Source organism: Peromyscus leucopus, chromosome 23, assembly GCF_004664715.2.
Source record: "Peromyscus leucopus breed LL Stock chromosome 23, UCI_PerLeu_2.1, whole genome shotgun sequence".
In the NCBI taxonomy this organism is placed as follows: domain Eukaryota; kingdom Metazoa; phylum Chordata; class Mammalia; order Rodentia; family Cricetidae; genus Peromyscus; species Peromyscus leucopus.
In genome coordinates, this window is record NC_051082.1 from 34,457,137 (window position 1) to 34,483,832 (window position 26,696).

A 26,696-nucleotide genomic window follows, 5' to 3' on the forward strand; every position below is an offset into this window, starting at 1 on the left:
AGCCCCGGCAGAGGCATGTGGGGTACCCTGTCACTGACGGCTGTCACCGGTTGGAAATGCACAGGGCCTTGTTTATACGTGTGTTGGGACAGGCTGACGTAGGCCCCAGGTCAGCATCTTGCTCACTTCCCTTTCTCTACAGCCCCCACTCCCAGAGTCTATACCCAAGATCAGGCCGCTGAAGGCTCAGAAACTCCCTCAGACATTTCAGCCTGTTAGCCAGGAACCTGGAATGTTTAGTGAACCACGGTAGAAGGGTCCCCGCCGTGGCAGTCCTGAGGCTGGCCGTCTCTCCGCACCTCAGTGTGAGGGTACAGATGGGGAAGTTAAGTTCATGTCTGTGACTTCTCCTGACAGCTGAGAGCCATGTCTGGTACTCTCTGATCCCTCTTCCCTGTGTATTTGAGAAGTGGAATTCACCAGAGCCATTCAGCATCTGACAACATTCTCGTGGGCTCAAGTTAATGTGTGCCTCCCAAATATTAGGCAGACATTGCATTCCCTAAGTTTGAAGTTAATATATTCTACCTAGGCACCTGAGGAAAGAAAAGAATTATGGATGTGAAAAGTGATTGCTAGAACTATTTTTAAAAAATAATAATCAGATGCTGGGCCGGAGGGATGGCTGAGCATCTGAAGTTATGTACTGCTCCTGCAGAGGACCTGGGCTGGTTCCCAGACCCACATCAGGCATCCCACAGCCATCTATGTCTTTGGGAATCAGATTCTCCTTCATCTTCTCGGGCACCTGCACTCACCTACACATAATTAAAATGAAAATGAATCTTTCAAAAAAAAAAAAAAAGAAAGCATTAAAAAAAAAAGAGGCTATGTTAAAGTGCATCTATTTCTCCACGTGAATTCATTGTACATTTAAAAAAATGCCTTTAGCCGGGCGGTGGTGGCGCACGCCTTTAATCCCAGCACTCGGGAGGCAGAGCCAGGCGGATCTCTGTGAGTTCGAGGCCAGCCTGGGCTACCGAAGTGAGTTCCAGGAAAGGCGCAAAGCTACACAGAGAAACCCTGTCTCGAAAAACCAAAAAAAAAAAAAAAAAAAAAAAAAAAAAAAAAAAAAAAAAAATGCCTTTAAACATAGTAACTTGAAATTCACTACTAAAAATCAGAAATCATATACCTACTGCTTTCAAGTGGTTTAACCTTTCTCTCTCTCTCTCTCTCTCTCTCTCTCTCTCTCTCTCTCTCTCTCTCTCTCTTTCAAGACAGGGTTTCTCTATGTAGCTCTGGCTGTCCTGGATCTCACTCTGTAGACCAGACTGGCCTTGAACTCACAGAGATCCGCCTGTCTCTGCCTCTCGAGTGCTGGGATTAAAGGCATGCATCACCACCATCTGGCCCAAGAATAACTTTTTAATACGTTAAAATTTGGTGGCAGAATTTCTGTCTGTGTCTGAAAGTGGTTTGCACTGAATGTATGAGGTCACTTCTATCAGACATTTGGCTTGTGAATGGGGGACTCCCTGGGGGTGACTCTCCACAGGGACCCTGCAGCCATTTGTTTTTGTTGTTGTTTTGGTTTGGTTTGGTTTTCTTCCTTTTTCCGGAGCTGAGGAATGAACCCAAGGTCTTGTGCTTACTAGGCAAGTGCTCTACCACTGAGCTAAATCCCCAACCCCTCTTTTATTTTTAATGAAGCATCTTTGTTCTCTCTCTCTCTCTCTCTCTCTCTCTCTCTCTCTCTCTCTCTCTCTCTCTCTCTCTCTCTCTCTCTCTCTCGGTTTTTTGAGACAGGGTTTCTCTGTGTAGCTTTGCACCTTTCCTGGAACTCACTCTGTAGCCCAGATTGGGAACTCACAGAGATCCGCCCCCTGCAGCCATTTGTAAGAACTGAACTAAGTGAGTTTGGTCTTTTTTCCTCTGCCCTCTCAGAATCAGGTTACCAAGACTAGATTCTGTGTGAGCTGATTTCCTGATGAACTGAAAGTGCAGGGGTTGTTGTTATTTGTTTGTTTGTTTTTGTTTTTGCTTTTGTTTTTTAAACACTACTGGTTCTTTGCAGGAAACCAGGGTCAGTTTTGAGGTCAAGTGCCCACAGAATTAGAACAGTTAAGTTTACCTCAGTAGTGTTTTAGCTAGGCTTCAACATTCAAAATATAAAAAAATCTGTGCCTGGGAACAAGCTGAGAGGGTGAGGGTATGAGTGCCTGACATAGAGGCCCAGACGAAAAGGGGAACTTCAGGGAGAGGCCTGGGCAACTGAAAATAGCTGAGTGGGAGGAACTGACCCTGGGGCATGGCTTCTAAGATCAGTGTAATAGCAACATTTTCACTGCCAAAAGTGCGAATCGGATGCCTCTGGCTCCTACCAACTAGGTCTCAAAATTGAATTAATTATTAGAAAAGTATTTATCTTTTATCTGAAAGCACAATTTGCCTTCTTAAATAATAATCAAAGATTTAAAAAGGTTTTAAAAGGTTTGGGGTTTTTTTTGGGGGGGGGTTGGTTTTCTTTTTCCTTTTGAAACAATTCTAAGTTTTATTTGTTATTATTATCACCATTATCATTATTATTCCTGGGGGAGGGGGAGTGAAGGGGAGGAGGGAGGGGGGGTATGAGTGCATGTGTACATGCCCTTGTGTGGAGGCCAGAGGACAGCTTTGGGACGTCAGCGCCACTGTGGCTGAGTCTCAGAATCAAGCTTGGGTGTCAAGCTTTCCCTTCGGGCAGGCAGTGTGGAGTCACCATACTCTCCGGCCACTTTTAAAGAGCTCTTCCCACCCATCTGAAGAGAAAGTGCTCTCTGCTGCTGCCGACTGTCTTCAGACCTTTCTTGCTCCTGCTTTCAAACTCCCTGTCTCCTTCTTGTGTGCGCACATCTCAGTCTCCACAGGAGAATCGTCTCTGTGAATACAGCTTCGTGCCATGTCGTTCCCCGACTGCAGCACCACTTTCTAGCCGTCTAGCTCAAGTGGGTCTCGAAGGACTTTCAGATGGATTTGCTGCAGGCTTCCTTATGGCCAGCTGCTCATAAACGATCTGAAATGATTTCCCTTGGACAAGTGAAACCACAGCTTTCCTTCATGACTTCCCTTCCTAACCTCACCAACCTACTCAAATGTGACTTCCCACAGGCACTTCCAGAAGTTTATGTATGTGTGTGGAGATATATATGTATATGTATATATATACATACATATATGTACATATGTATATATGTGTGTGTACATGTATACATATATATCTTAAATCCCACCTTTTCTTCTTACTCTCTCATACCTAAAAACAAAAGCATTCCATGCTTAAAATTCCTTTGGCTTATTTTGCAAATACCTTCCAAAGGAATGCATATCCTATCATCCTCAACAAGTACAGACACTTTATGTGTTTAGGAGATTACACTAAATACTGTATGTGCCTGATCACGTCAAACCTTCATGTAAGTAACGTTGACCATCCCTAAATGGAAAAATCCAAAACTGAAATGCTCAAAAAAAAAAGGTTTGATGCTGACAGGAAGTCGGAAGTAAAATGGTTCCACAGCTGATCTTACACCACAGAGGCGGACAGCCCGGGAGCATGCTCAGTTCTAGTTGCCATCAGGGTACATAGAAGGGACTCGTGAGACGTAGCGCGTTTCATCTTTAGATTTGGGTCTTCTCCCTAAGATTTCACAGGTACAAATACTCCAAAGTCGGAGAACATCTGACTCTCTGGTCCCCAGTATTCAGGGGCGGGGGACACTCCACCTGTATTATTTGCATTTCCATTTCGTAGGCGGAGACATGACTAGCAAGCAGAAGAGTCGTACATAGCTTTAAGTCAGGACCTTCCACCTCACTGTCCCTGCAGCAGCCGCCGCTGAAGGCCGAGGGTGTCAATCGCTTTCAGAGTTTCAGAGTGCCCAGGAAGCAGGAAACTGGGACAGGCATGATGCATTTCTGCCCCTGACATTCCTTTTTGGGCTCCCTAACCTTTGAATGAGTACAAACGGCTCCCCCTCTCCTTTCTGCTCCTTCTTCCGGCTTCATTTTGGTCTTTCTTCCAGCTTCGATTCCTTCCTCCCGCCAACAAATCCCAAGTGATGAAGGGACAGTAAGAAGGAGCAGAAAAGCATTGCTGGTCTCACTCCCACTGATGATGATACTAGCTTCTTGTGACTTAGGATCTTTTGTGAAATCTTTCCGTTAATTACATCGCTGCATTATATCCCAGGGTCCTTTGCATACACACCTCCACCGTGGAAGCGCCGTCTCATGTGTGGATCAGATTTTATGAACAGTAGCATTCCTGGGCTGTAAGGGAACTATAGAGAAGTCCACAGAACGAGACTAGAGACCCACAGATGGCTAGCTACTTCAGCTTATGTGGTTGGGATCTTTGAAGTCATACATTCCGGCAGTATGTGCCCATTGAACCATAGTAAAAACAGAAGCAGCCTTCCTAGGCAGGTAATGTGTGATCTCCTCATAACAGAAAGAGTCCCGGTCCATTGGGGCTGAGAGCAGTCTTCTGATGAAGTATTTCCCCCTAAATGTGACTTCAGAGCCATTTACTGTGATGTTTTTACCTTTGTAGTGATGAACAGCAGCGAGACTATTTAATGGAAAGACGGGACCTCGCCATTGACTTTATTTTTTCGTTAGTGTTAATAGAAGTTTTGAAACAGGTGAGCAATTCATTTATTATCACTCTTTTGTTAACACTTTGTAAAACTAATTAAGTTTTAAAGGTCTGAGTTTATGGCTTATGAATTCCAAATACTAGGCAATGTGAATCATGTTCATTGACTGCAATGGATCACATATATGTAATTAGTAGAATCACTGTGGTTGACAGGCCATTTAATAATCCCTTCCAAATTCAACATGATCTTCTTTTTTTCAGATTCCCCTTCATCCTGTAATAGACAGCTTAATACATGATATTATCAACCTGGCTTTCAAACACTTTAAATACAAAGAAGGGTAAGATGACTTCTCGCCTTAGGGTACTGACAAAGTTGAGAGCTTGAAACTAAGTGATCTGTGTGCTCTTTTCTGGCCACCAGATCCCTAACTTGTCTAATTCTGTTTCACTCAGGTACCTGGGTCCCAACACTGGCAATATGCACATTGTGGCGGATCTGTATGCAGAGGTCATCGGAGTACTGGCCCAAGCCAAGTAAGGGAACATTGGAGCCCGGAGTGCCCTGACTGAAAAAGCATTTGCCATGGGAACTGGCATTAATTTTGGTATACGTGCCCATCCTGAAACCAACTAGAGCAATGGTTCCCAACCTGTGGGTCGCGACCCTTCAGCGGTCAAATGACTCTTTCACAGGGGTTACATATCAGATATTTACATTATGATTCATAACAGAAGCAAAATTACAGTTATGAAGTAGCAAGGAAAATAATGTTATGGTTGGGGGGTCACCACAACGTGAGGGACTGTATTAAAGGGTCGCAGCATTAGGAGGGTTGAGAGCCGCTGAACTCCTTCAAAGCAAGTCCAAACGAGCTGTTTCATCTTGGCAGTTGGGCCAATTCCCACTATATCCCTGCGTCTCAGGCCACGGCTTCCAAGAAAAAGTGGAACTGACCAAACTGCTTTTTTCTGTGCTCAAATATTCCAAAGATGTTTATTGGCTCTTCCCATTTGAGTTTTGTATCTTCCAGGACCAGATAGTTACAATCTATCATCTCTAAGTGGGAAAATTCCACTCTCCAATGTCCCTTTTACTACAGACCTTACTGAATTCATCTGAGCTAAAAATGCCCCAGACATTGTCATGGAAACAAGTCGGGGGGAAATTCTCGTTGCTAAATTTATCTGGCCCCAGGATGCTACTTAGCAGGCTAGAACAGAGCCCTGTTAGACTGTGAGCAGTGATAAACTTATTCCAGAAGTGACGTCACACCCTACTCACCAGAGGCAAGTCGGCCAAGAGCCTGAATGTCTAGATTAGGTAAAATGAGCTAAGGATATGGTATGAATTCAGGCCAAGCAAGCAGCTTACAGCAAGTGATGCCTCAATCCTTGTGAAACACAGTCCTCGGAGAGACTTTTAGCTTCAAGAGATGGAATTATTATTTTTTTTTCCAAGATAGGATTTCTCTGTGTAGCCCTAGCTGTCCTGGAACTTGTACTATAGACCAGGCTGGCCTCGAACTCACAGAGATCTACCTGCCTCTGCCTCCCAAGTGCCGGGATTAAAGGCGTGCGCCACCACCCAGCAAGATGGAATTCTTTATACCCATACGTTAGTGCATCCCTCAGCCCTCATGGAAGAAACTTCTTTCTGCAGTAGATGACAGTTAATACAGAGACCCACAGCTGATCGAAGTACAGTGGGAGACTGTGGGGCGCTCAGCTCCGAATGAGACATCCGTATCACACTCCCTGTCTCTAAGGTTCAGCAAGCATCAGGGAAGAAAGGAAGAAGGATTGTTAAGAGCCAGAGGTCAAGGTGGCCTGCAGTGAAACAGTGTTTGCTAGACATGACAGGGCTGTTTCACGTCTGAACTCACAGCCGCTATGGCTCCATGCATAAGACCCATGTAAGAACTCTCAAGCCAAAATCCCAGGAAGAGGGGCGGAGGGGGGGAGGACTCATGCCCTCCCTTCCCTGCCTGAGGGGCTATTGGCAATTGATGGCTGCTGGGGGAGAGAGGTTCCATTTTCTTCAGGGATGTGGGACCAGAGAGTCTGCCCAGGCCCTAGTTCCCCCACCTCCTCACACACGGCCAGGGCTGAGTGAACTCAATGGGTTTTTAAAAAGAGCACATCAAGTTGGGAAGGAAAAGGCCGGGGGAGGGCGGAAGAGGGGGTAGGAGAGAGTCGGAGGGGGTGGGGCTGGGTTTCATCAAAACACGTTCTATACGTGTGTGAAGTGCTCCAATTGTAAAAGTGTTTACAAAAATTTAAAAATTATCTTTAAAACCGTATCAACTCACCTAACGAGGAAAATGCTTAGCGTTCTCTTAACACAGCTGCCTTTGGTGTGTGCACTTCCGTACCTTGTTCCCATGGATACCAAAATCTGTGATGCTCAAGCCTCACGTGAACAGCACACACAGGCTTTACATATAAGCTCTGTTCTTCCTCCATACAGTTAAGTCATATCTGGGTAACCTAGAACCCCAATACCCTGGGAATGCTAAGTAAACAGTTAACGTGCTGTATTGTTTAGGGAACAGTGAAAAGAAAAATATCTACCACCCCTGCCCCACCCCAGAGAAAGGGGATTTCCTCACTTAGCATAGAAATACATAATTTATCAAAACAAACTCTTTACATCATTATCATTATTCTCTTATTAGGTAGGGGCAGGGGTAATTGGCAAGAGCTGATTCTGTCCACTATTGGGTCCTGTGAATTGAACTCTGGGTCATCAGGCTTGGCTGCAAGCACCTTTATTCCCTAAGCCCTCTCACAGACCCCTCCAAAACATTTTCACATATTTACACAGACACCTCACCCAGTAAAAGAGAGAAGACCACAGAAAACAGAACCATCCACAACATGCCGCACAGTGATTTTTTGTCTCACTCTGATCCATGTGCCCTGCCCACCCAAATGACTTGTTGGTTTTCCAACACAGGAAAACATCAGTGTTAGAAAGAGAAGGGGGACCTTCTGGAGGGCAGGCCACCGGCACTGGGAGATGGTGTCAAGGCCAAAGGCAGATAGTGACAGCATCGAACCAGAGAAAGTACACGTACAAATTAAAGCAGGGACTGAAGAGCTGGAGGACCTGACTCCAGTTCCCAGCATCCTCGTGGTTGGCTCACAACCGCTTCTAACTACAGTTCCAGGGGATACGCTGCTTTCTTCTGGCCTCCCCGGCACTGGGTGCCCTTGGGCCTGGGTCTGGAGTGTACTTTTAAAAAAAAAAAATCTATTAGGATAATTGTGACTCGTGAGTCACTCAGGAAAGGAGAAATAATGCATCTTAGAAAGAGTTCCGTTTAATTGCATAGTGAATTTACTGGCATTAAGCTGAATAGAGCTGCAGTTCTGTGGTAATTAATCCCTGTGTACCGATTTTTTTTATTTGTTTTTTTTTTTTTTATTTTTTTATTGTTTTGGTTTTTCAAGATAAGGTTTCTCTCTGCAACAGTACTGGCTGTCCTGGAACTCTAGACCAGGCTGGCCCCAAACTCACTGAGCTCCACCTGACTCTGCCTCCCAAGTGCTGGGATTAAAGACATGTGCTACTACCACCCAGTCTAGAAATGATTTTTAAAAGAAGGCATTAATACATGTATTTGCTAATTCACCACACTCTTATAATCTCAGTATTTTTCCTTGTGATTATTCCAGCATCATTCTCTCATACTATAATTTAGAGAGTTTATTTTATTTTATTACAATTTATTTATTTATTACATATACAGTGTTCTGCCTGCATGTCTGCCTGCAGGCCAGAAGAGGGCGCCAGATCTCATTACAGATGGTTGTGAGCCACCATGTGGGTGCTGGGAATTGAACTCAGGACCTCTGGAAGAGCAGGCAGTGCTCTTAACCTAATTTAGAGAGTTTAGTATGCTAAAATAACATGAAAATAAAATTGTATGCTTCTTAGTTTTATGAATAATGCATCACACTGGACACTGTCAAATGACCACGCTTGTTATGCGGACTCTGAACAAGGTGAGAAGTAGTGTCAGGCCACATGTGATGGCTCAAGCCCATTGCCCCAAAACTCAGACGACTAGAGCAGTAGGGTCCCTGCAAGGCGGGGGCTAGCCTGGGTTACATAAGTTTCAGGCCAGCTTGGGCTACAGAGTGATACTGAAGGGAAGAGAGGGGGCAGGAGGAGGAGCGAGTGGAAGAGGCGTCCCAGGACTACAGCAACCCTGTGCCAGCTCAGAGGCAGGATCCACTAAGCCTGTATGCTTTTTATGTTCATGATGCCAATTTGTCCTGATTGTAGTCTTTTGTTTGTTTTTCAAGATAAGGTTTCCCTGTGTGTAGCCCTGGCTGTCCTGGAATTTGCTTTGTAGCCCAGGCTGGCCTCGAACTCACAGAGCTCCGCCTGCCTCTGCCTCCCGAGCGAGCGCTGGGACTAAAGGCGTGGGCCACCACCGCCGCTATACGTGATTATAAGAAATACCTCAAACTGGTTATGTGCTAGCTCTCTCGTTTCATTGGCAAATTCCATGATTCCTTTCATTAAAGGTCTTTTTTCCCCCCATCAGTTATGTGTTGATAGTTTCCAAGTTAATTATAACTTGAGAAGATACTCTGGCCAGTCTGCTCTTAAAGTATTCACAAACTCAGACAGCCCATGTGACGTCCTCAGCCAGGCAACATGCCGTCTTTGTTGATAAATGGCGCAATCTTAATGTCACGCCATGAAGTATGTCTGCATACACCACTGCTTTCTTGTTTGGCGGGGGAAGTATCTGCTTGCTTTGTAATAGGAAGGGGAAAGGATGCATGGTTGGCTGGCACAGTGTGTTTAACTCCCCCCCCCCTTTATAAAGCTGAATAACGTCATTCTGATTTTACACTGCATATCAGCCCCCGTCCCCCTTGTGACTCAGTTATTAGGCTCTGTTTGGTCTCTCTGTTTTAGCAGAACCAGTGCCATGCCTCGTAATCCCCGGCTGTAAGGTCTGTTTTGATATTGAGATACTCAAATATAGTACTAATGTCTTTCAAAGAGAAATTAAGTTAAAAATGGATTTTCTAAGTACTTGAGTTAAAATTTGATACTGTTTGTTTAGAACGTGATTGCTTCAAAGATTCATAGATTTGAACCGTGGGTTTTCTTTTCTTTTCTTCCATACCTATGTACTATACATTTTAAAGCAAAGGCTCATCTTTATGTGTTTTTCTTTTCTTTCCTTTTTCTAACGCACATGTGTGTGTGTACATACTATGTGCATGTGGTACATGCGGAGGCCAAAAATGGTGTCGGATCCCCTGTAGCTGGAGTTATGGATGGTTGTAATCCACCATGTGGGTGCTGGGAACTGAACCCAGGTCCTCTGTAAGAACAGCTGGTGCTCATCTCTACAGGCCCCTGTATGTGAGTTTCATAGAATACCACAAACTGAGTCATTGCTTAATTACTGTATATGCTAAATATGGCACCAAATGAAGTATTAATGGAAAGACCAAAGCAGAGACAAAATGTATTTTTCTTTAAAAACAAAAAAGTCATTATAAAATAGATTTTAAATGGAAATAGATTTGCAGGTTACTTTTATCGTAAAATAACAGGTTATGCCACGTGGAACTTTTCACAGGAAAAAATAGCCATATCTCATTATAGTATTGACGTACTGAGTTACGTAAGCAACCTGCCTTTTTCCTAACTCTCCTTGTTTTAGCTGTGGATTAGGATTAAAAGACCAAACGTTTAACTGTGGGCCTCTCCTGTGAGAAATGCCTCTGTTCACCAGGAGAAGTGAATTGATACTAATGACATCTCAACTTTGAACAACGTTCTAACCGTGTTCACTCTGTGAGACTCTTCCCAATGACATCCTCAGTGTGGGTGTGCAAGGGTGTGCACAACTTGTGCTTAACCACCTCCATGTCAGCAGACACCACCACTCCTAGGCAGCTAGTGCACTCAGCATGGTTGCTTTGTACCTACTGTGTGCCTGACCTCGTGGACCTATGTCCAGTCAGGGGTGTAGGCAACTAATGCACTCAGCATGGTTGCTTTGTACCTACTGTGTGCCTGACCTGGTGGACCTGTGTCCAGCCAGGGGTGTAGACAAGAGAACAGGAAAGCAGTGAACTAGAACACATTCCAGTTGGGGGCCATTCTCCCCACACCCCATCCCCATCTCTCTTCCTCTTTTCCCCCCTTTCTTTCTGTCTTTCCTTCTTTCTTTCTGTGGTAGTGGGACCACAGGACCTTGCATATGTTAGGCGAACAAGTGCCATTGAACCTGGAGGTCCTCCAGCGTGCTAAGAAAACACTCTGCCCTGATCTAACCCCAGCCCTCGTGTTGTTGTTAATGTTTGCTTGGCTTGCTGGCTTTTTCTTTTGAAACGAGGTCTCTCTCTCTATGTTGCCCAGGCTGGCCTGGAACTCGCTCTGTATCCCAGACATCCTGCCTCAGCCTCCTGAGTAGCTGGGGTTGTAGACCTGTACCACAGGCCAGCATGCAATTTTGAGAGTCTCTTGTATTCATCCACACAGTCGCTGATTGGGTAGTTGAGGAAAGTGTCCCAGCCTGTCAGGCCAGCCCACTGTCAAGCTGTGGGCATCAGCTGGCTAGGCAGTTGCCCACACGGTGTTTCCGTATACTGGGGATGCTGTGACAAGGACACCTCACTTGGGAGCCTTACTGAGACATTTCCTTAGAGTTGCAGACGTCAAGTTCAAGGTATTGGCAGGGGTGATTTCCCTGTAGAGAAATTGCCTTCTTCTCAAGACAGGGTTTCTCTGTGGAACTTGCTCATGTAGACCGGGGTGGCCTTGAACTCATGGAGATCTGCCTGCCTCTGCCTCCCGGGAGCTGGGACTACAAGTGTGCACCACCACCACCCTGTGAGAAGTTCCCCTCTTGCTGGTCTTCATTGTGTGTGGTCTTCTCTGCCTGTCCTGCGTTCCAGTTATCTTGTCTTTAAAAAGTGCCAGGTATATTGAGTGAGGGCCCACCCCAGACAATTCGTCTAACCTTACCTCTGCAAAGACCTGTCTCCTAGTGCAGTCACACCCATTTTATGTATGACTTTTTTTTTTGGAGGTGGGGAAGGAGAGAGAATAAACAACCCATAATAATCCCATAATCTAGGCAGGGGTCAGAGAATGTATTTTTAGCAAGTTTTCAGACCATGCCACATAGGGAACATACTTTAAAAACCCTGCAGTTAGCCTTACTGGGTAGCACGAGGATTAAGAGGAGGCACCTGAGGTCAGCCACAGCCTTCAGACCCCGGCTCCGTCATCCATCAACTGTGCCGCTTTATGAGGTTTTGGAGTCTTGATATTTGAAAAGGACACAGCTGTCTCCTTCACGGGCTGCCCTGAGGATTAAAGAGTGACTGTGTGTGGCTGAGGTGCTGTAGAGTCCTCTAAGACGTCCATTTGCCTCTATGATCACCATTGTCGTCTTAATGAACGTATATGTCATATATGTATATATACATGTATACATATCTGTATATGTGACATAGAAAAGAATGATGTTATTGGAGTTTGGAACTTATATTTAAAATGTTTAAGAGTACAGTTTTAAGTTTCCACTCAAATAGGTGTTACCTAACATCAAATCAAGCTTTCTAAATTTCATAAAATTTACATTTTATTCTTTGCTGGAATCCTCATCTGAAATTTCACAATCCCTGTGATCTTTTTACTTGCAAAACATAATACAGCTAATATTTCCTCCCTTATTTCCACAGTATTCAAGAAATGTCAGAAATGCCAGCCAGGATGAGCCAGTTTGGAATGTTGTCTTGAAAGCAGATGTTTTATAGGAGCCCATAAAATGCCAGCACAGGTCAGGAATGAGCCCTTAGCTATGACACCAGCCTGCTAAAGAATTCCTCACTCAAGATGCGTTCAAATCCTCAGTAGCCATGAACTCTCCTGCCCCACTGCCCTTCTAAGAAGACAGGCAGCAAACATGTAGAAAACCTACAGGCTGCAGACTTCAGTAAGGATGGGGCTGTGCGGCCGCTCCCGTGTCTGCAGGCGGAGCGTCTCTGCGCCCGCTTCCTCTCATGGGTCCTCTCATGGGTCCTCTCACGGGTCCTCTCACGGGTCCTCTCATGGGTCCTGTCGTTTCTACTTCAGGACAAGAGTTGTTCTGAACTAGAGGACTCTTTGAAAGTTCAGCTTTCACGAGCACAGTTGCCCTTCCTAAGTGAAAGATTTGCTACACTTCCTCTTCTCCTGGCCTTAGGGTGGATTCTTGTGTTATTATTATTATTATTTATTGAAGCTTTATTATTATAAAGAACTCCCAAGTAAAAAACACCATGTACCAATGTTACCAACATCTACACATCTCAGTGGCCGTCTGTCCATTTAGAACAGCCACTGGGAAGCTTCACCCTGGATGTTACACTTTCAAGTATGTTTTTTACGTCCACATCCTCTACCAAAGCCTGAAAAACCTGTGACTGAGTTAGAGCTTGAAATGCAACTAGTTTTGCTTTGCTTGCTTACTTGTTTGTTTGTTTGTTTGTTTGTTTGAAACGGGTTCTTACTGTGTAGCCCTGGCTGTCCTGGAACTTGCTCTGTAAACCAGGCTGGCCTCAAACTCATGATATCCACCTGCCTCTGCCTCCCAAGTGTGGCAATTAAAATTGTGCACCACCACCACCACCACCACCACCACCTCGCTTGGCCCAAACAATCAGTTTTATATCCTTGACTTGTTTTTAAAAACCCTATTACAGGTGTAGTTGGTATTGCTCTTCTTTTCCAACAATACAGATCATTTAAGCAGAGGACAGGGAATGCACCTTTTGTACCTGTCTTCATTCACCAGCTCATACCCTACAAGCCCATGCATGTAATAGACAGCTCGTTCCTATTTATCTTTTTGTTGCTATGGTACCAGGAAACCAGGACTTTGCCAGGCAGGGCTAGTGCTGTGTGACTGAGATGCATCCCCGCAGTTGGTTCTTGGAAACAGTCTTGCCATATAGCCCAGGCTAGACTCAAGCTCATCATCCTTCTTTTTGCCTCTGCCTCTGGAGTGCAGGAGTCACAGGCATGCACCAATCTTCACCCTTTCTTCTCAGATATCATTTCAATTTTCCCATTACTAGACATTTCCCTCAACTTAAAAATACATTTTTTCCATGATCATCAACCTAAAATTATACAAGAACAACAGAAAACGTTGGCAATGGAAATTGGGGTATTTTAGGCATTATTGGAGATACAGGTCCAAAAATTATTTGTGGTCACTGTCAGAAATAGCTGATCCCATAAGCTGTACTCGGATGCCCGCTGTCAATCACTTTGGGCCCTAGGGACCTGCAAGTATTTTGGTGGTAGCTAAGCCTGAGAAAATGGAGGGGTGTTTGTCTGTCCGGTATGCCTGAGTTAAGAGCTGAACCATCATGAGAGGGTTTAGACAGCAATAGAGCTCAGTCCAAAAGAGATGTGGACCGTCTTATTGACAAAGGGGAAGGGATGTGGACCGTCTTATTGACAAAGGGGAAGGGATGTGGACCCTCTTATTGACAAAGGGGAAGGGATGTGGACCATCTTATTGACAAAGGGGAAGGGATGTGGACCTTCTTATTGAACAATGGGAGAAAAGGAGCCAGTTGGACCCTGTCAAGCCCTTATGGTCTGAGGGCCACTGCACTGCACCTGAGTTGAGGGCCCGTCACTTCGCCCAGTCTCGGATGCTGCAGGCCCTGATGATAGTGACTTTCTTGACTGTTGGTAATCTTTCCTGTGTTCTTAGGTTCCCGGCTGTCAAGAAGAAGTTCATGGCAGAGTTGAAGGAGCTGCGGCACAAAGAGCAGAGCCCCTATGTGGTGCAGAGCATCATCAGCTTGATCATGGGGATGAAATTCTTCAGGATTAAGATGTACCCGGTGGAGGACTTCGAGGCGTCCCTCCAATTTATGCAGGTAAGGTCCCTGAGCCACAGCTGCTTACCTCATGGAGTGCCTTCCAGCAAAATACTGCAGCTGGAATGTGAGAACTCTACACAGGCACGTTCAAACTTCTCAGCACTACGGCAGGATGCACACACAATAGAAACCGTGTTTCTCGTTATAAAGAGCGTTTGCAGCATTGAGGGTAGAATCTGGGGCCTTGCAAACTCTCCTCCACTACACTACAACCCCAGAACTTTTTAACGTTTTAATTGTATCTCTTAGTTAACCAGGCTGGCCTCAAACTTGCAATCCTCCTGCCTCAGACTCCCAGGTCACGTTTTGTACTTGAGTCTTTCGATTGCTGGCACGATGTAGTCTAAACTTCTAGTGATGCTGAGCCATGACAGTCATGGCATTTTCCGGGTCAGCCACACAGCCACCGAGGACTGTGCTGTGTACTGTGCTACTGTGGAAAATTAGGGATTTAAGAGAAAGTTCCCTTTATGATATGTTCCACTTAGGTTGAATGTATTGGTACAAAATACCATTATTAAATCAAAGAGTGTCTGCAGTTGACTATATATATATATATATATATATATATATATATATATATATATTCTACCATTTAGGTAAGTCACAAAATGCCTTGATACCAAATAATGAATTCACCAAAACATAATTCCTTTTTCAAATTTCTAGTCACCTTGGGAGTTGCCGCACCATGGAATTTCTTTTTCTTTTTTCTTTTCACCATGGAATTTCTTGTTGTTGACTTTTCCCTTTCTCCTTCACCCACTGATACGTATCACTCTGCGATTAAACCATAGCTGATTCTTTGGTCATTTACTCAGCAGCGATGTGCTGGCCATAGTGGTATTCACAAGCATAAGGACTTCGATGAAGAAATCTGTCTCCTCTGTACCATAAACAGGAATCTTAACTTCGGATATACCCGACTAGCTCATCATGGTGTTACTTATGAGAATTTAGCAGGATGCAAGTTTCCCTAAGAGAGGAAGGGAAACTGCTCTATCTAAAGAGGTTCCTCTATGGCTGCTGTCTCGTGATTTGGTGCTGATCTTACTAGAGAGTTGAGATGTTGAATCAGGAATACAGGCTGTACAGCTTTGGCTTCCTAGTTCCAAAGGCCACAGTCAGAAAGAGACAGCAGCTGTGGGTGAGGACATGGGGGAGCTGGAATCCTCCTGTACTGCCAGTGTGAGCAGCTAGCGGCCCAGCCACGTGGGAATGCAGTACAGCTAGCCTTCCTGTTAGAGGTACGTGCAGGGTCGCAAGAGACCACCACTCCAACAGAAGTGTCCGGACAAGGCAAAACTTGATCAAGAGGGTGTGTGTTCCAGAGAACAAGCACACTGGAAGAACCTGGCTCCCAAATGGGGGGTTTGGTGGGCAAAATAAGTGGGATTACAGGAGGAGAACATAAGTACAACAATTTAGTCATAACGACCTCCTGAAACAAAGACATGATTGCAAGGTGCTCATAACAAGGTAGTCATAGCAAGGTCGTCATAACAACCTTCTGAAACAGAGGTAGGGCTTGCAAGATGGTTTCTTAACTCTTTGAAACAAAGGCATGGTTGCCTCTCCTGGGACAGGCAGTACAGAACCACGTGTAGTTAAGGTTACAGGTGGGACACAGCCCAGTCCTTGAGAAACAGATTCGATTAGAAACAGGATGAGTCTTGTAAGAGGGCTTTCAGCCCTAGGATGGAGACTGGTTCTTCACTAGACGCAAAAGGCTGCATCCTACACGAACCCACGTCACTGAAGTGTTCACAGGAAGGAGAACCGCCCTCAGAATATATCATAGAGTCCTAGGTTGCCTAGGTGGAGGACCAGAGTGGATGCTGGGATTGAAAGACAGCCAAACAGTTTGGTTTCCTGGGGGCGGGTTCATTAAAACATTGTAAGTTTGACTGTAGAATGGGAAGTTGACTATAAATAGAGAATAAGAGTAGGAACTAAACACTTTAAAGGAGTGAGTTGCATTGGTGTGAGAACCATATCTCAATAAAGTTAACCCATAGGGTGGGTGAAGGAGGGATGGCTGCTCGTGCGTGCGTCAACCTTCCTGGGTTTGGATTCAGGGCCAGGCTCCCTTAGCATCTCCCATACTCCAGCCTCAGCTACCTTATCTGCAAGTGGTGATGTCACCAGAACTCAGTGGCTGTCAGCTATTGTCTTATTCCAGTCTCATTAACAATGCACATATCCGCCAGGAGTCCTAGCACCCAGCACTCGGGAGTCAGAGCTAGGTGGATATCTGTGAGTTCGAGGCCAGCCTGGTCTACAGAGCGAGATCCAGGACAGCCAGGATACAAAGAGAAACCTTATCTAGGAACAAACAAAAACAAACAGACAAAAAACCACACTCACAAAAAAAGTAAACAAAAAAACAATGCACATGTCTATATACCTGAATACCCACTTGGGAATTACTTACATACCTGTACAAAATAATGTAAAACAGGGGACCAGGATCCTAGGACCCAGAGGCTCCACCCCCCATGGTCTCACAGACTTCATAGGCACAGATCATTCAACCTGGGATGAGATTTGGTGGTACGGTGCTGTACTGAAGACCTTAGGAGTTATTTTCGCTAGTATTCCTACTGATTGAAAACGAAGGAGGAGAGTTGGTATTGGCATAAACATGTGATCATCTAAGCCACAGGAAGTCACTAACACAAGGGAGAAGCTGGCAAGCCAACCTTCCTCCAGAATGAGTCCCTGGGCAACCAAAATATACTCCCTAGAAGGCAAAGGAAGTGGGGAAATGTTCCAGAGGTTTCCTTGCATGAAGGGAAGCCGTCCAGACCTGCTTAAGACATGATGGGAATAATAAACACACCTACGTGCCAGGCCCGCACGTAAACAGTTTTGTAGGAGAGAGGCTGTCCGATGCTGAACCCAACTGCAATTTACTGGAATCGGCTGTCTCTCTCCTGGGATCTCTGTTTGTAGGCTGATCAAGGGCCCAGGACCCCATGGAGGGTTAAGGAAGCCATAGAAATCTGTTGGAGATGGATGGATGGATGGATGGATGGATGATGGATGGGTGGGTGGATGGATGGATGGATGGATGGATGGATGGGTGGACTGACCAACCAATGACCTGTGACTACAAGTGTGGCTGTTAGTCCTTTCGGGTGCCTTTTTTTTTTTTTTTTTTTTAAGTAGAAACAGAAAGACAAAGAGAAAACAAGTCTTGGAAAGGTCCACTGGGGTCCTCACAAACATTTAGACCCCATGTGAGTCCTTGAATACGGTGACTTTTAATAGATCTCAGAATATGCTGTGTCTGTGTACAGGAGAATTGGGCTTATTCAAATGCACATTTCAATGCCTGTTTCCTTCCTGTTTTCTGCTCTCTAGGAATGTGCCCATTATTTTCTGGAGGTTAAAGACAAGGACGTCAAGCATGCCTTGGCTGGGCTCTTTGTGGAAATCCTCGTCCCCGTGGCTGCTGTGAGTTGTGTTTTTATTTCTAACAACTTCTTCAACTAGGATGGCACACCCAGCGTTTTCTTGAGTCGAACATTCACACAAGTCTCTGTTGTAGGCTGTGAAAAATGAAGTCAACGTCCCCTGCCTCAGGAACTTCGTGGAGAGCCTCTACGACACCACGTTGGAACTCTCCTCTCGGAAAAAGCATTCCCTGGTTAGTAAACCACGGGAGAAGCCGAGCGCTGTCCCAAGTGGAGAGCCTGGAACTCCTGGGAAGAAATTGACTTGAAAAGAGGCAAAGCATGGGAGCATTGCCCCAGCGTCTCAGTCTTCAGAGCTTGCGTTTAGCACAAACCCATGAATCACTGTAACAGAAGGGGATCACACCACATCACCTCAGACGAACCTTCTAGTCCGATGGACTTGGCCGTTTACTTTAGAGATTGGCTAAACTGAGGTTTTGTTTGAGTTTCTGAGAAGTTTTTCTAATCTAAAGGCTGAAGTTTATAACAACGGTTTCTCTTCTCCCTCGCAGGAGTGAGTCTGTACTAGCTAATTCCGATCTAGACACTCGGAATCAAAGTTTACACAGAAGGAAAGAGAGGTGGGGTGTAGGCAGCTGCCTGCAGACCAAAGGTTTCTGAAGATTGGGACGGAGTTCTTGGGGAGGCAATATTCAGTATTTCAAGTTGCTGTGTGGGGAAATAAACTCTGGTCACTGCCAGGGGCGTGCCAGGTGTAATCATGGCAGTGTAAGGAAAGTCCATCGTTAAAGAGCTGGCCGCAGCACTGGCCCATGCTGGTCTCCAAAGCATGGGCATCCTTGTCAGGGTCTGAGCTGGTACCTAGCTGTTCAGCTGGTAGCTGTGACAACTTTGTTCATTTGCCTGTACCCTGTGGTCATTGTGACAAACGGCTTGCATATATTGACTGGTGTTAGAGAGGTATTCAGTGGGCACAGTAGTCCAGAGTACTCTAGGACTACGTTTATGTGAAGAAGAAAAATGCTGAGTTGAAGTGCAGAGAAGCCCATCCATTGGCCATTGTTTCTTGCTAGTCCAGGCAAACAGGTGTGTTTCTCTTTAAATCTACCCCAGCCCTCCAGGTGTGCGCTACTTGGTTAAGCAAAATGACGGCGAGCTGCGTGCATGGGAGCGTGGTCTTTGGATGGGTGCACGTTAGCTTTGCTGTCTTCACCAGTTGCTGTGGGAAAGGGCCCCAGTTAGGCAGGAAAAGCACCGTAGCACCTCTGTTTATTCCATCGGGAGCCAAGTCCTGCTGTGGTTACATTTGTCTTGGTAGTGTTTACTGGGACCATAACAGCTCTTTCAGGAATCTCCCTTAATCGCCCGGAAGATCGCAGGAGAAAGTAAACACGTGTATCTGCCTCTAAGATGGGGACAAACTGCTAGATATTTCTGAGTGAAAAAGCCAAGAACATTTTCAAACGGAGTATGCCTTCATGGGCTGTTCTAGTTTGCTTCTCTGTTGCTATGAGAAAAAAAAAAAAAAAAAAAAACCACTGACTAAAAGCAGCTTAGGGGAAAGAAGCGTTTCTTTGGCTTGAGTTATTGTCCATCATGGACGGAAGCCAGAGCAGGAACTGGAGGCAGGAACTGAGGCAGAGGCCATGGAGGAGCGCTGTTTACTGGCTTACTCCCCATAGCCTGCTTGCTCAGCCTGCTTATCTTATATAGCCCAGGACCTGCCCTCAGTGAGCTGTGTCCTCCTGTATTAATTAGCAATTAAGACAGTGTCCCATAAATGCGCCCACAGGCCAATCTGGTGGAGGCAGTTCCTCCATCGAGGTCCCTCTTTCCAGGTGACTCTAATTGTGTCAAATTGACTGAAGGAATGAGTGGGGTGGTTGTTTTATTTCTGTGGTGGCTGAGAGTACGATCTGAGATCCTACGTTTGTTTTAAAAGTGCGTAAGTGAAAACCGAGTTAGTGAATCAGCTTTCTGTATCATTGTACACGAAGCAAACATATTACTGTATGTATATTCCTAGCCAGAGTTCTAGAAGATTCTATCCAGTCATTATCAGGAAGCACTTATGAGTTCTTGTGTTTATACAGCATTGCTTTTATTTGGGGCCACACGGCCACAGAGGAGGTAATGAAGCCTTGGGTTCAGGGAATGTGTGTTTCCTGGTTACTGAGTTGTGAGTCACCCTGTGACCTCTGCTCCTTTCTTCTCAGGCCTTATACCCCCTGGTGACCTGTCTTCTCTGTGTCAGTCAGAAGCAGCTGTTCCTGAACAGGTGGCACGTTTTCCTCAACAACTGCTTGTCCAATCTCAAGGTTAGTGTTTGTCAACTCAACAACAACAAAAATAGTTTATAAAAAAAAAAATTTCAATGAGCTGTTATTTATTTTTGTGTGTTTGAAACAAGGACTTAACTGCGTTGCCCAGGCTGACCTCAAATCCACAGTCCTCCTCCCTCAGGCTCCCAAAGGGCCAGTATTACAGGTGTAGGCCTCCACACCATATTGCAATAAAATTCTTAAAAGAATAGATTCATCTGCCTAGAGATAAAAGAAATCTCTGCAGATTTGGGGGATATATATCTGCTCTAGAAAGAACCCCTTTGAAGACAGAATTAAAACAACCTTGTACAGATCTGCCTAGGTATGTAACTGTTGCCATGTGTATCTAAGTGATAGGAAAATGAAATAATGGTTATACTTAGCTGACCTAAACAGAATTATTTCAGATATACTGTGACACCTGTCCCTTTTGGTCTAGGTAGATATTTTGGAAACAAAAGCTCCGTTCTGTGGAGGGATTGTTCTATCAGAGAGCATTTGCCTCCTACTAGTCTGTGAATGTTTGTGTACTAACCACTACTGCTCGCCAGGTGGCCAGCACAGGCGGTCAGTGATCTGACGAGTCAAGTCACAGCCCTTGGGACCAAGGAGCCTATAATGAATACAGTTATAACAATTAGCTTTAAAATTGCCTTTGAATCAAATAAAAACATGCTCTCAATTTTAGTGACCAGTTGACACAGGACAAGTAGACAAGAACCCTCTGTGACATAAGATCAGACACTTCTGGCATGGTGATGTGTGCCAATAATCCAAGTGCTGGAGAAGCTGAGGCAGGAGGATTACAAAGTTGAGACAAGCCTAAACTATGTATAGCAAGGCCATTTTTCAAAAAGAAAAAAACCAGGAGCTGGAAAGATGGTTCAGCAGGTAAGAGCATTGGCTGCTCTTGCAGAGGACCTGGGTTCAGTTCCCAGCACCCATGTGGTGACTCACAACCACCTGTAACTCCAGTTTTAGGGGATCTGATGCCCTCCTCTGGCCTCTGTGGATGCCAGACACATAAGTAGCACACAGATGTACATGCAGGCAAAACATTACGCACATAAACTAAAATAAATGAATCTTTACAGATTATTTTAAAAACAAAACCAGTGCAAATCAAATTCTCACCTGTTGTCCAAAGCTGTGGCTCAGCTTCCTTCTCTGGTTCAATGTTTGCTACTTTCATTAAAAAAAAAAAAAAACCTAAAAATTCTTGCATGTGCTTATACATGTTGCCCTGTTTCGTGTTTTGGTTTTTGGTTTTTTTTCCCCAAGACAATTCAATGTGGAGAAGTACTTAAGATTAATTATGTTATTTTGTCATTTACTGTAATTAAGTAATGATCTGCATGGACCTGATTTCAGCACTGACTGTGTTCTGGCTCTAAGAGCTGATGGTGAAATCCAAGATGGCAATCGTTCATTTCCTTCAAGTTGGCAGTGAAACCTCATAGCAGCGGGCAGCCAGTGAGGCTTTCACGGACTGCGCAAGCTGAAATGCCTCTCAGGGTCATCAGCGGTTACACAGTGGCCGCTCTGGGGCATCCATCTGAGCGCAGTCGACTGTACCACCTAAGAGTTACTTCCCCCATTTGTCCACATTTGCAGTTACGGATCCTAGTACTTTAAATGTGTCTTTCACAGACAGAAAGTGGTCATTTTGTTCAAAACTGCGCCCATTAGTTTTTGTCAACGGGATAGAAACTAGAGTCGCCTGGGGAAAAGGAACCCCCATTGAACAGCCTCCATCAGATTGGCCTGTGGACATATGTGTGGGGCATTATCTTCATTAACGATTGATGTGGGCGGGGCCACCCCTGGGCTGCTGGCTCCGGGTTCTATAAGAAAGCAGACTGAGCAAGCCATGAGGACCAAGCTAGTAAGCAGTGTGAATGGATTTTTCTTTGGGCCACCAGCTCACAATAAAAACAACATGGAGACTTATTGTTAATTATGAAAGCTCGGCCTTAGCTTAGGCTTGGTCCTAACTAGTTCTTTTTTTTCCCCGAGACAGGGTTTCTCTGCATAGCTTTACGCCTTTCCTGGAACTCACTTGGTAGCCCAGGCTGGCCTCGAACTCACAGAGATCCGCCGGGCTCTGCCTCCCGAGTGCTGGGATTAAAGGCGTGCGCCACCACCGCCCGCCCTCCTAACTAGTTTTTATAACTTAAATGAACCCTTATCTTTTCATCTATGTTCTTTTACGTGGCTTGGTTACCTTGACTCTCTACTGCCCATCCTGTTTTCTGTCCATGTCTCCTGGTGTCTCCCGAGCACCTAGATTCTCCTCCTCTTCCTTTCTCCCCCTGGAAATCCCACCGATATCTCCTGCCTATCTACTGGCCATTCAGCTTTGTAATACACCAGTCACAGCGATACACTGATACATCGTCACACGGTGCACAAATATCCCACGGCAAACAGGGGTCTCCGTGGCCTCTGCATCGGTTCCTGCCCACAGGTCCCTACCTTGGCTGGATGTTGAACTGTAAATTCAAGGCCAAAATCATTTTCCTTCCCCAAGCTGCTTTCAGTCTATGTTTATCAGAGAAACAGAAAGGAACTAGAACAGAATTATTTTAATGATGAAGAATGCTTCTAACACAGCTTTCTGAATATATTTAATACATCTGGGGTTACAATTAAAATATTTTGTGCAGTAATTTATTGCTGTGGTCCAAGGAGCCATTTGGGAGGGATGGTCCAAGTTGTTTTTAAAACAGCAGAGCAGCTTGAATTATCTCAAATGAATTATTTCAAATTATAATATTCTTTAGAGCTCCTGTCAAAGCCCACAGAAAATCTGAGTAAAGGGTTATAAACCGCCCCGGAAGGACATGAGTGTAGACCCAGACATGCTTCCCTACACAGGCATTTCACCCATTAGGAGGTTCTAAAGCAAGACTGGGAAGAGCCTGTGGGGTCAATGCTACAGAGACTGAATCATGTCCCAGACTCCAGCCCCAGCACCAGGTCTGCACGTGCCCACTGTTGGTGGGAACACCAGGTCTGCACGTGCCCGCTGTTGGTGGGAACACCAGGTCTGCACGTGCCCACTGTTGGTGGGAAGTGCTCGGGAGGTCTGCACGTGCCCACTGTTGGTGGGAACACCAGTCTGCACGTGCCCACTGTTGGTGGGAAGTGCTCGGGAGGTCTGCACAGGGAAAGGGCCCCGTGGCAAGTGTGGGCACAGAGCGACTCCACCCGGGAAGAGCTTCGGGCTGAATTTTGTAGAAGTCTTGCACTCCAAGAAACACGGCAGAAGCCACTTGTTAGCCAAGATCAAGGCCAGGAGGGCCTGGTGTGATGGCTCAGTGGTTAAGGACACTGGCTGCCTCCAGAACCCACACCAGGGGGTTCATAATCACTCATAACTCAAGCTAGGGGGACTGCCACCCTCTTCTAGCCTCTGTGGGCACCTGCGCGCGCGCGCACGCGCACACACACACACACACACACACACACACGCACACACACTTACAAATAAGGATCTTTAGAATAAAGAAATGTAAGGAAACCCAGATATGATTATGGGCACCTGTGATCCCAGCTTTGGGGAGACTGAGGCAAAAGAATTGCCACCTTTTCACCCCCCATCTTCATCTTGTCTTCTTTCATTTACAAATTTAGAAAAGGATTTATCATATATTCATCCTGGGCTACATAGAATCTTCAAGCTAGTGTAACAAGAGCCTGTTTCTAAATTCGCAAATAAATGTCAGGTTATATGTATGGGTAGTAAATTGTTAGAATTCAAAGTGCTTGATGAACTTCGAGCAGAATAAAGTCCTGTCATTTATGTTTAGATCTGAGCCCAGAAAGGATTTGAATGAGACTGTTTCTAATATGTATCTAATGTATAAACACACTCTAGCCCCCATTTTACACACTCCATAGAGAGGAAATGCCTGAAGAAAATAAATGGCTTCAGAAGCAGACTTTACCTTGCATAGCTTCAGGATTTTATATTTTCTGTTACACCGTTCCATTGCAAAAGGAACCAGAGCCTTCCGAATGTACCCTTTTCACAGTCTCTTCCCCTGCATCCTTCTCTGCCCCCCTGATGCTGCCGCAGGAGGGGCCCAGCATTTGCAGCCTCCGAGTTCGCCTGGCAGCTTTCTCTGGCGCATTCTGCAGAGCCCGACTGGCAAGGTGCAGTCTGCCTTCCGTGAAGCAGAGGGACCGTGCACACAGTCACACCTTCTCAAAGTAAACCCGCTCATTAACTAAGGCAGCGCCTTAGTCTGTCCCCGTCGTGAGACGGAGAGGAGCAGGATGCCTTGGCAGCGTGTACCTGAAGTCTTTGGTGTTTATATTTAGTTAACTTAGTCACCCATATTTATCAAGATGCCACTGCGGCATGACGGGGAACTTACAGTTCCTTGTCTTTGAGACATGCCCACCCCTCAGGAACTCTTGGTCAGGGATTTTTGTCTGTTGTGTTTTATGTCAGAATCTGGGCATGTTGAGCTGCATGCAGTTGATGCCTACCTTCATGTCCGTCATACAACACTTAGCTGGAAAGAAGGAGATACGTGTTGAAAAGTTAGCGGTATTTTTAAAAGGTCACGTTCATTGCACTGATGATTACTGCATGCTCATTTCTTATCTTCCAAACTGTGTAGTTGGGATCATTTTAAATTTTCTTTTCTTGAACAATAACAATAAAAGAATATACCAGTGAGGCCTAGATTTTTTTTTTAAAGGAAAGAAAAAAAAAATCTTGAAGGTCAAGAAATTCCCTTACTGAGATGGCTCAGTGGCTAAGAACACTGGTTGCTTTTCTAGAGGACCGAGGTCTGGTTCCCAGCACCCACATGGTGTCCCACACCCATCTGTAACTCCAGCTTTAAGGGATTCTTATCTGGCCTCTGCAAGCACTTCCAGCATGTGGTGCACATACATATATTTAATTTAATTATATAATCAATAGCCACAGGTCTCATTAACTGCATATCTATTAAGAGCTGGGTAACTGGTGGAAGCTGTATATATACACTGTCATGAGGTCAGGACAGTGCCCCGGGCCACACTGCCGGTGTTTTCCTGCATACTGTTTCTTCTGAAACCCTGTATAGGTCTTCAGTTGAAGATTAGGCACTTTGTAGTTGGAGAAACCAGAATACCTAATAAGAAACTGTTCTCAGGCTAGAGAGATGGCTCAGTGGTTAAGAGCACTGCCTGCTCTTCCAGAGGTCCTGAGTTCAATTCCCAGCACCCACATGGTGGCTCACAACCATCTGTAATGAGATCTGGTGCCCTCTTCTGGTCTGCAGGTGTATGTGCAGGGAGAGCCCTGTATAAATAATAACAATAATAATAATGATGATAATAATAATAATAATAATAAAGAAACAGTTCTCTGTAGACGAATTTCTAAACAGTCTTATTAAATAAGAGACACAGAACCAAATACAGAGGCAATAGCCGAAGAGATCAGAGCGAATAGCCAGGACTAGCCTTAGCTTACCACCACGCAGTAGCTTGCAAAGAGTTTCCTCCTGTCTGACCTGTGCTTTTGTTTGTTTGTTTGTTTTTTTGAGACAGGGTTTCTCTGTGTAGCTTTGGTGCCTTTCCTGGATCTCACTCTGTAGACCAGGCTGGCCTCGAACTCACAGAGATCCTCCTGGCTCTGCCTCCCGAGTGCTGGGTCAGTGGCAGAGGGTGTACCACTCACTGGTGAGTCCAGCTGCCACTGCTTGCCGACGTCAATCCCAAAAGGCTTTGAGTGAACTCAAAGCAAGCCGTGAAAAGGTGAACATGTCACTAGCTCGGCTGCCGCGCCACTGATGAGTGCCCACGTCACGGATTAGGTCCAGTGGAGATCTGCACGAAAGCCCACTGGTTTCCTAAATGATTTTCTCACCAAGCCTCAGAGCCATTCTGAATCCATCCGTGTTCGTCAGTGGTTAATTAATGGAGACAGATTCTAAAGAGGGGAATGGCCTTTGACTTAGACCCCGAAACCTCTGACACTGAAATTGGTGGTACGAGAATATGCCAATCATGACTTCATCCTAAATACATCTGTTGAACACCAAGACAGCTGAGAAGAGGCTGTCTTCAGGTAGAGCGATCCACTGTCACAGCAATACTGCTGGGCAGCCGCTGAGTTATTTTAGGCTGCCGTAGAAATTTGCATATTCTCACCCTGTGGCTATACTGGGGCTAGACTGCCTCGGTCAGATTCTGGCTCTGCCCTTAATTGGCTGTGTGGCCTTATGTAAGTCGTTTGACCTCTCTTTGCCTTCTTGATTTCCTCATCTGTAGAATGAGAACCACTTGTCTACTCTGTATATTTTTGTGAATATCCGAGTTACTAGATATCAATAGCGTTTCATCGCCTAACGAGATGCCTGAGGTATCCATTTATAAAGGGAAACCATTTGCTCTTGACTCATAGTTGTGGAGATTCCTGTCAAGGGGCCCTTT

The 26,696-nt window shown here is 45.3% G+C and overlaps 1 protein-coding gene across 1 annotated transcript in view; it reads left to right on the top strand.

Moving 5' to 3' along the window:
* The window catches only part of Fry (FRY microtubule binding protein), a 254,501-nt gene that overhangs the window by 90,848 nt on the left and 136,957 nt on the right, over positions 1-26,696 (top strand). Inside the window, 7 exon segments of the mRNA XM_028878084.2 lie at positions 4,535-4,625; positions 4,844-4,923; positions 5,039-5,119; positions 14,341-14,509; positions 17,879-17,971; positions 18,066-18,164; positions 20,151-20,252. Coding sequence (XP_028733917.1) covers positions 4,535-4,625; positions 4,844-4,923; positions 5,039-5,119; positions 14,341-14,509; positions 17,879-17,971; positions 18,066-18,164; positions 20,151-20,252 — 715 coding nt within the window.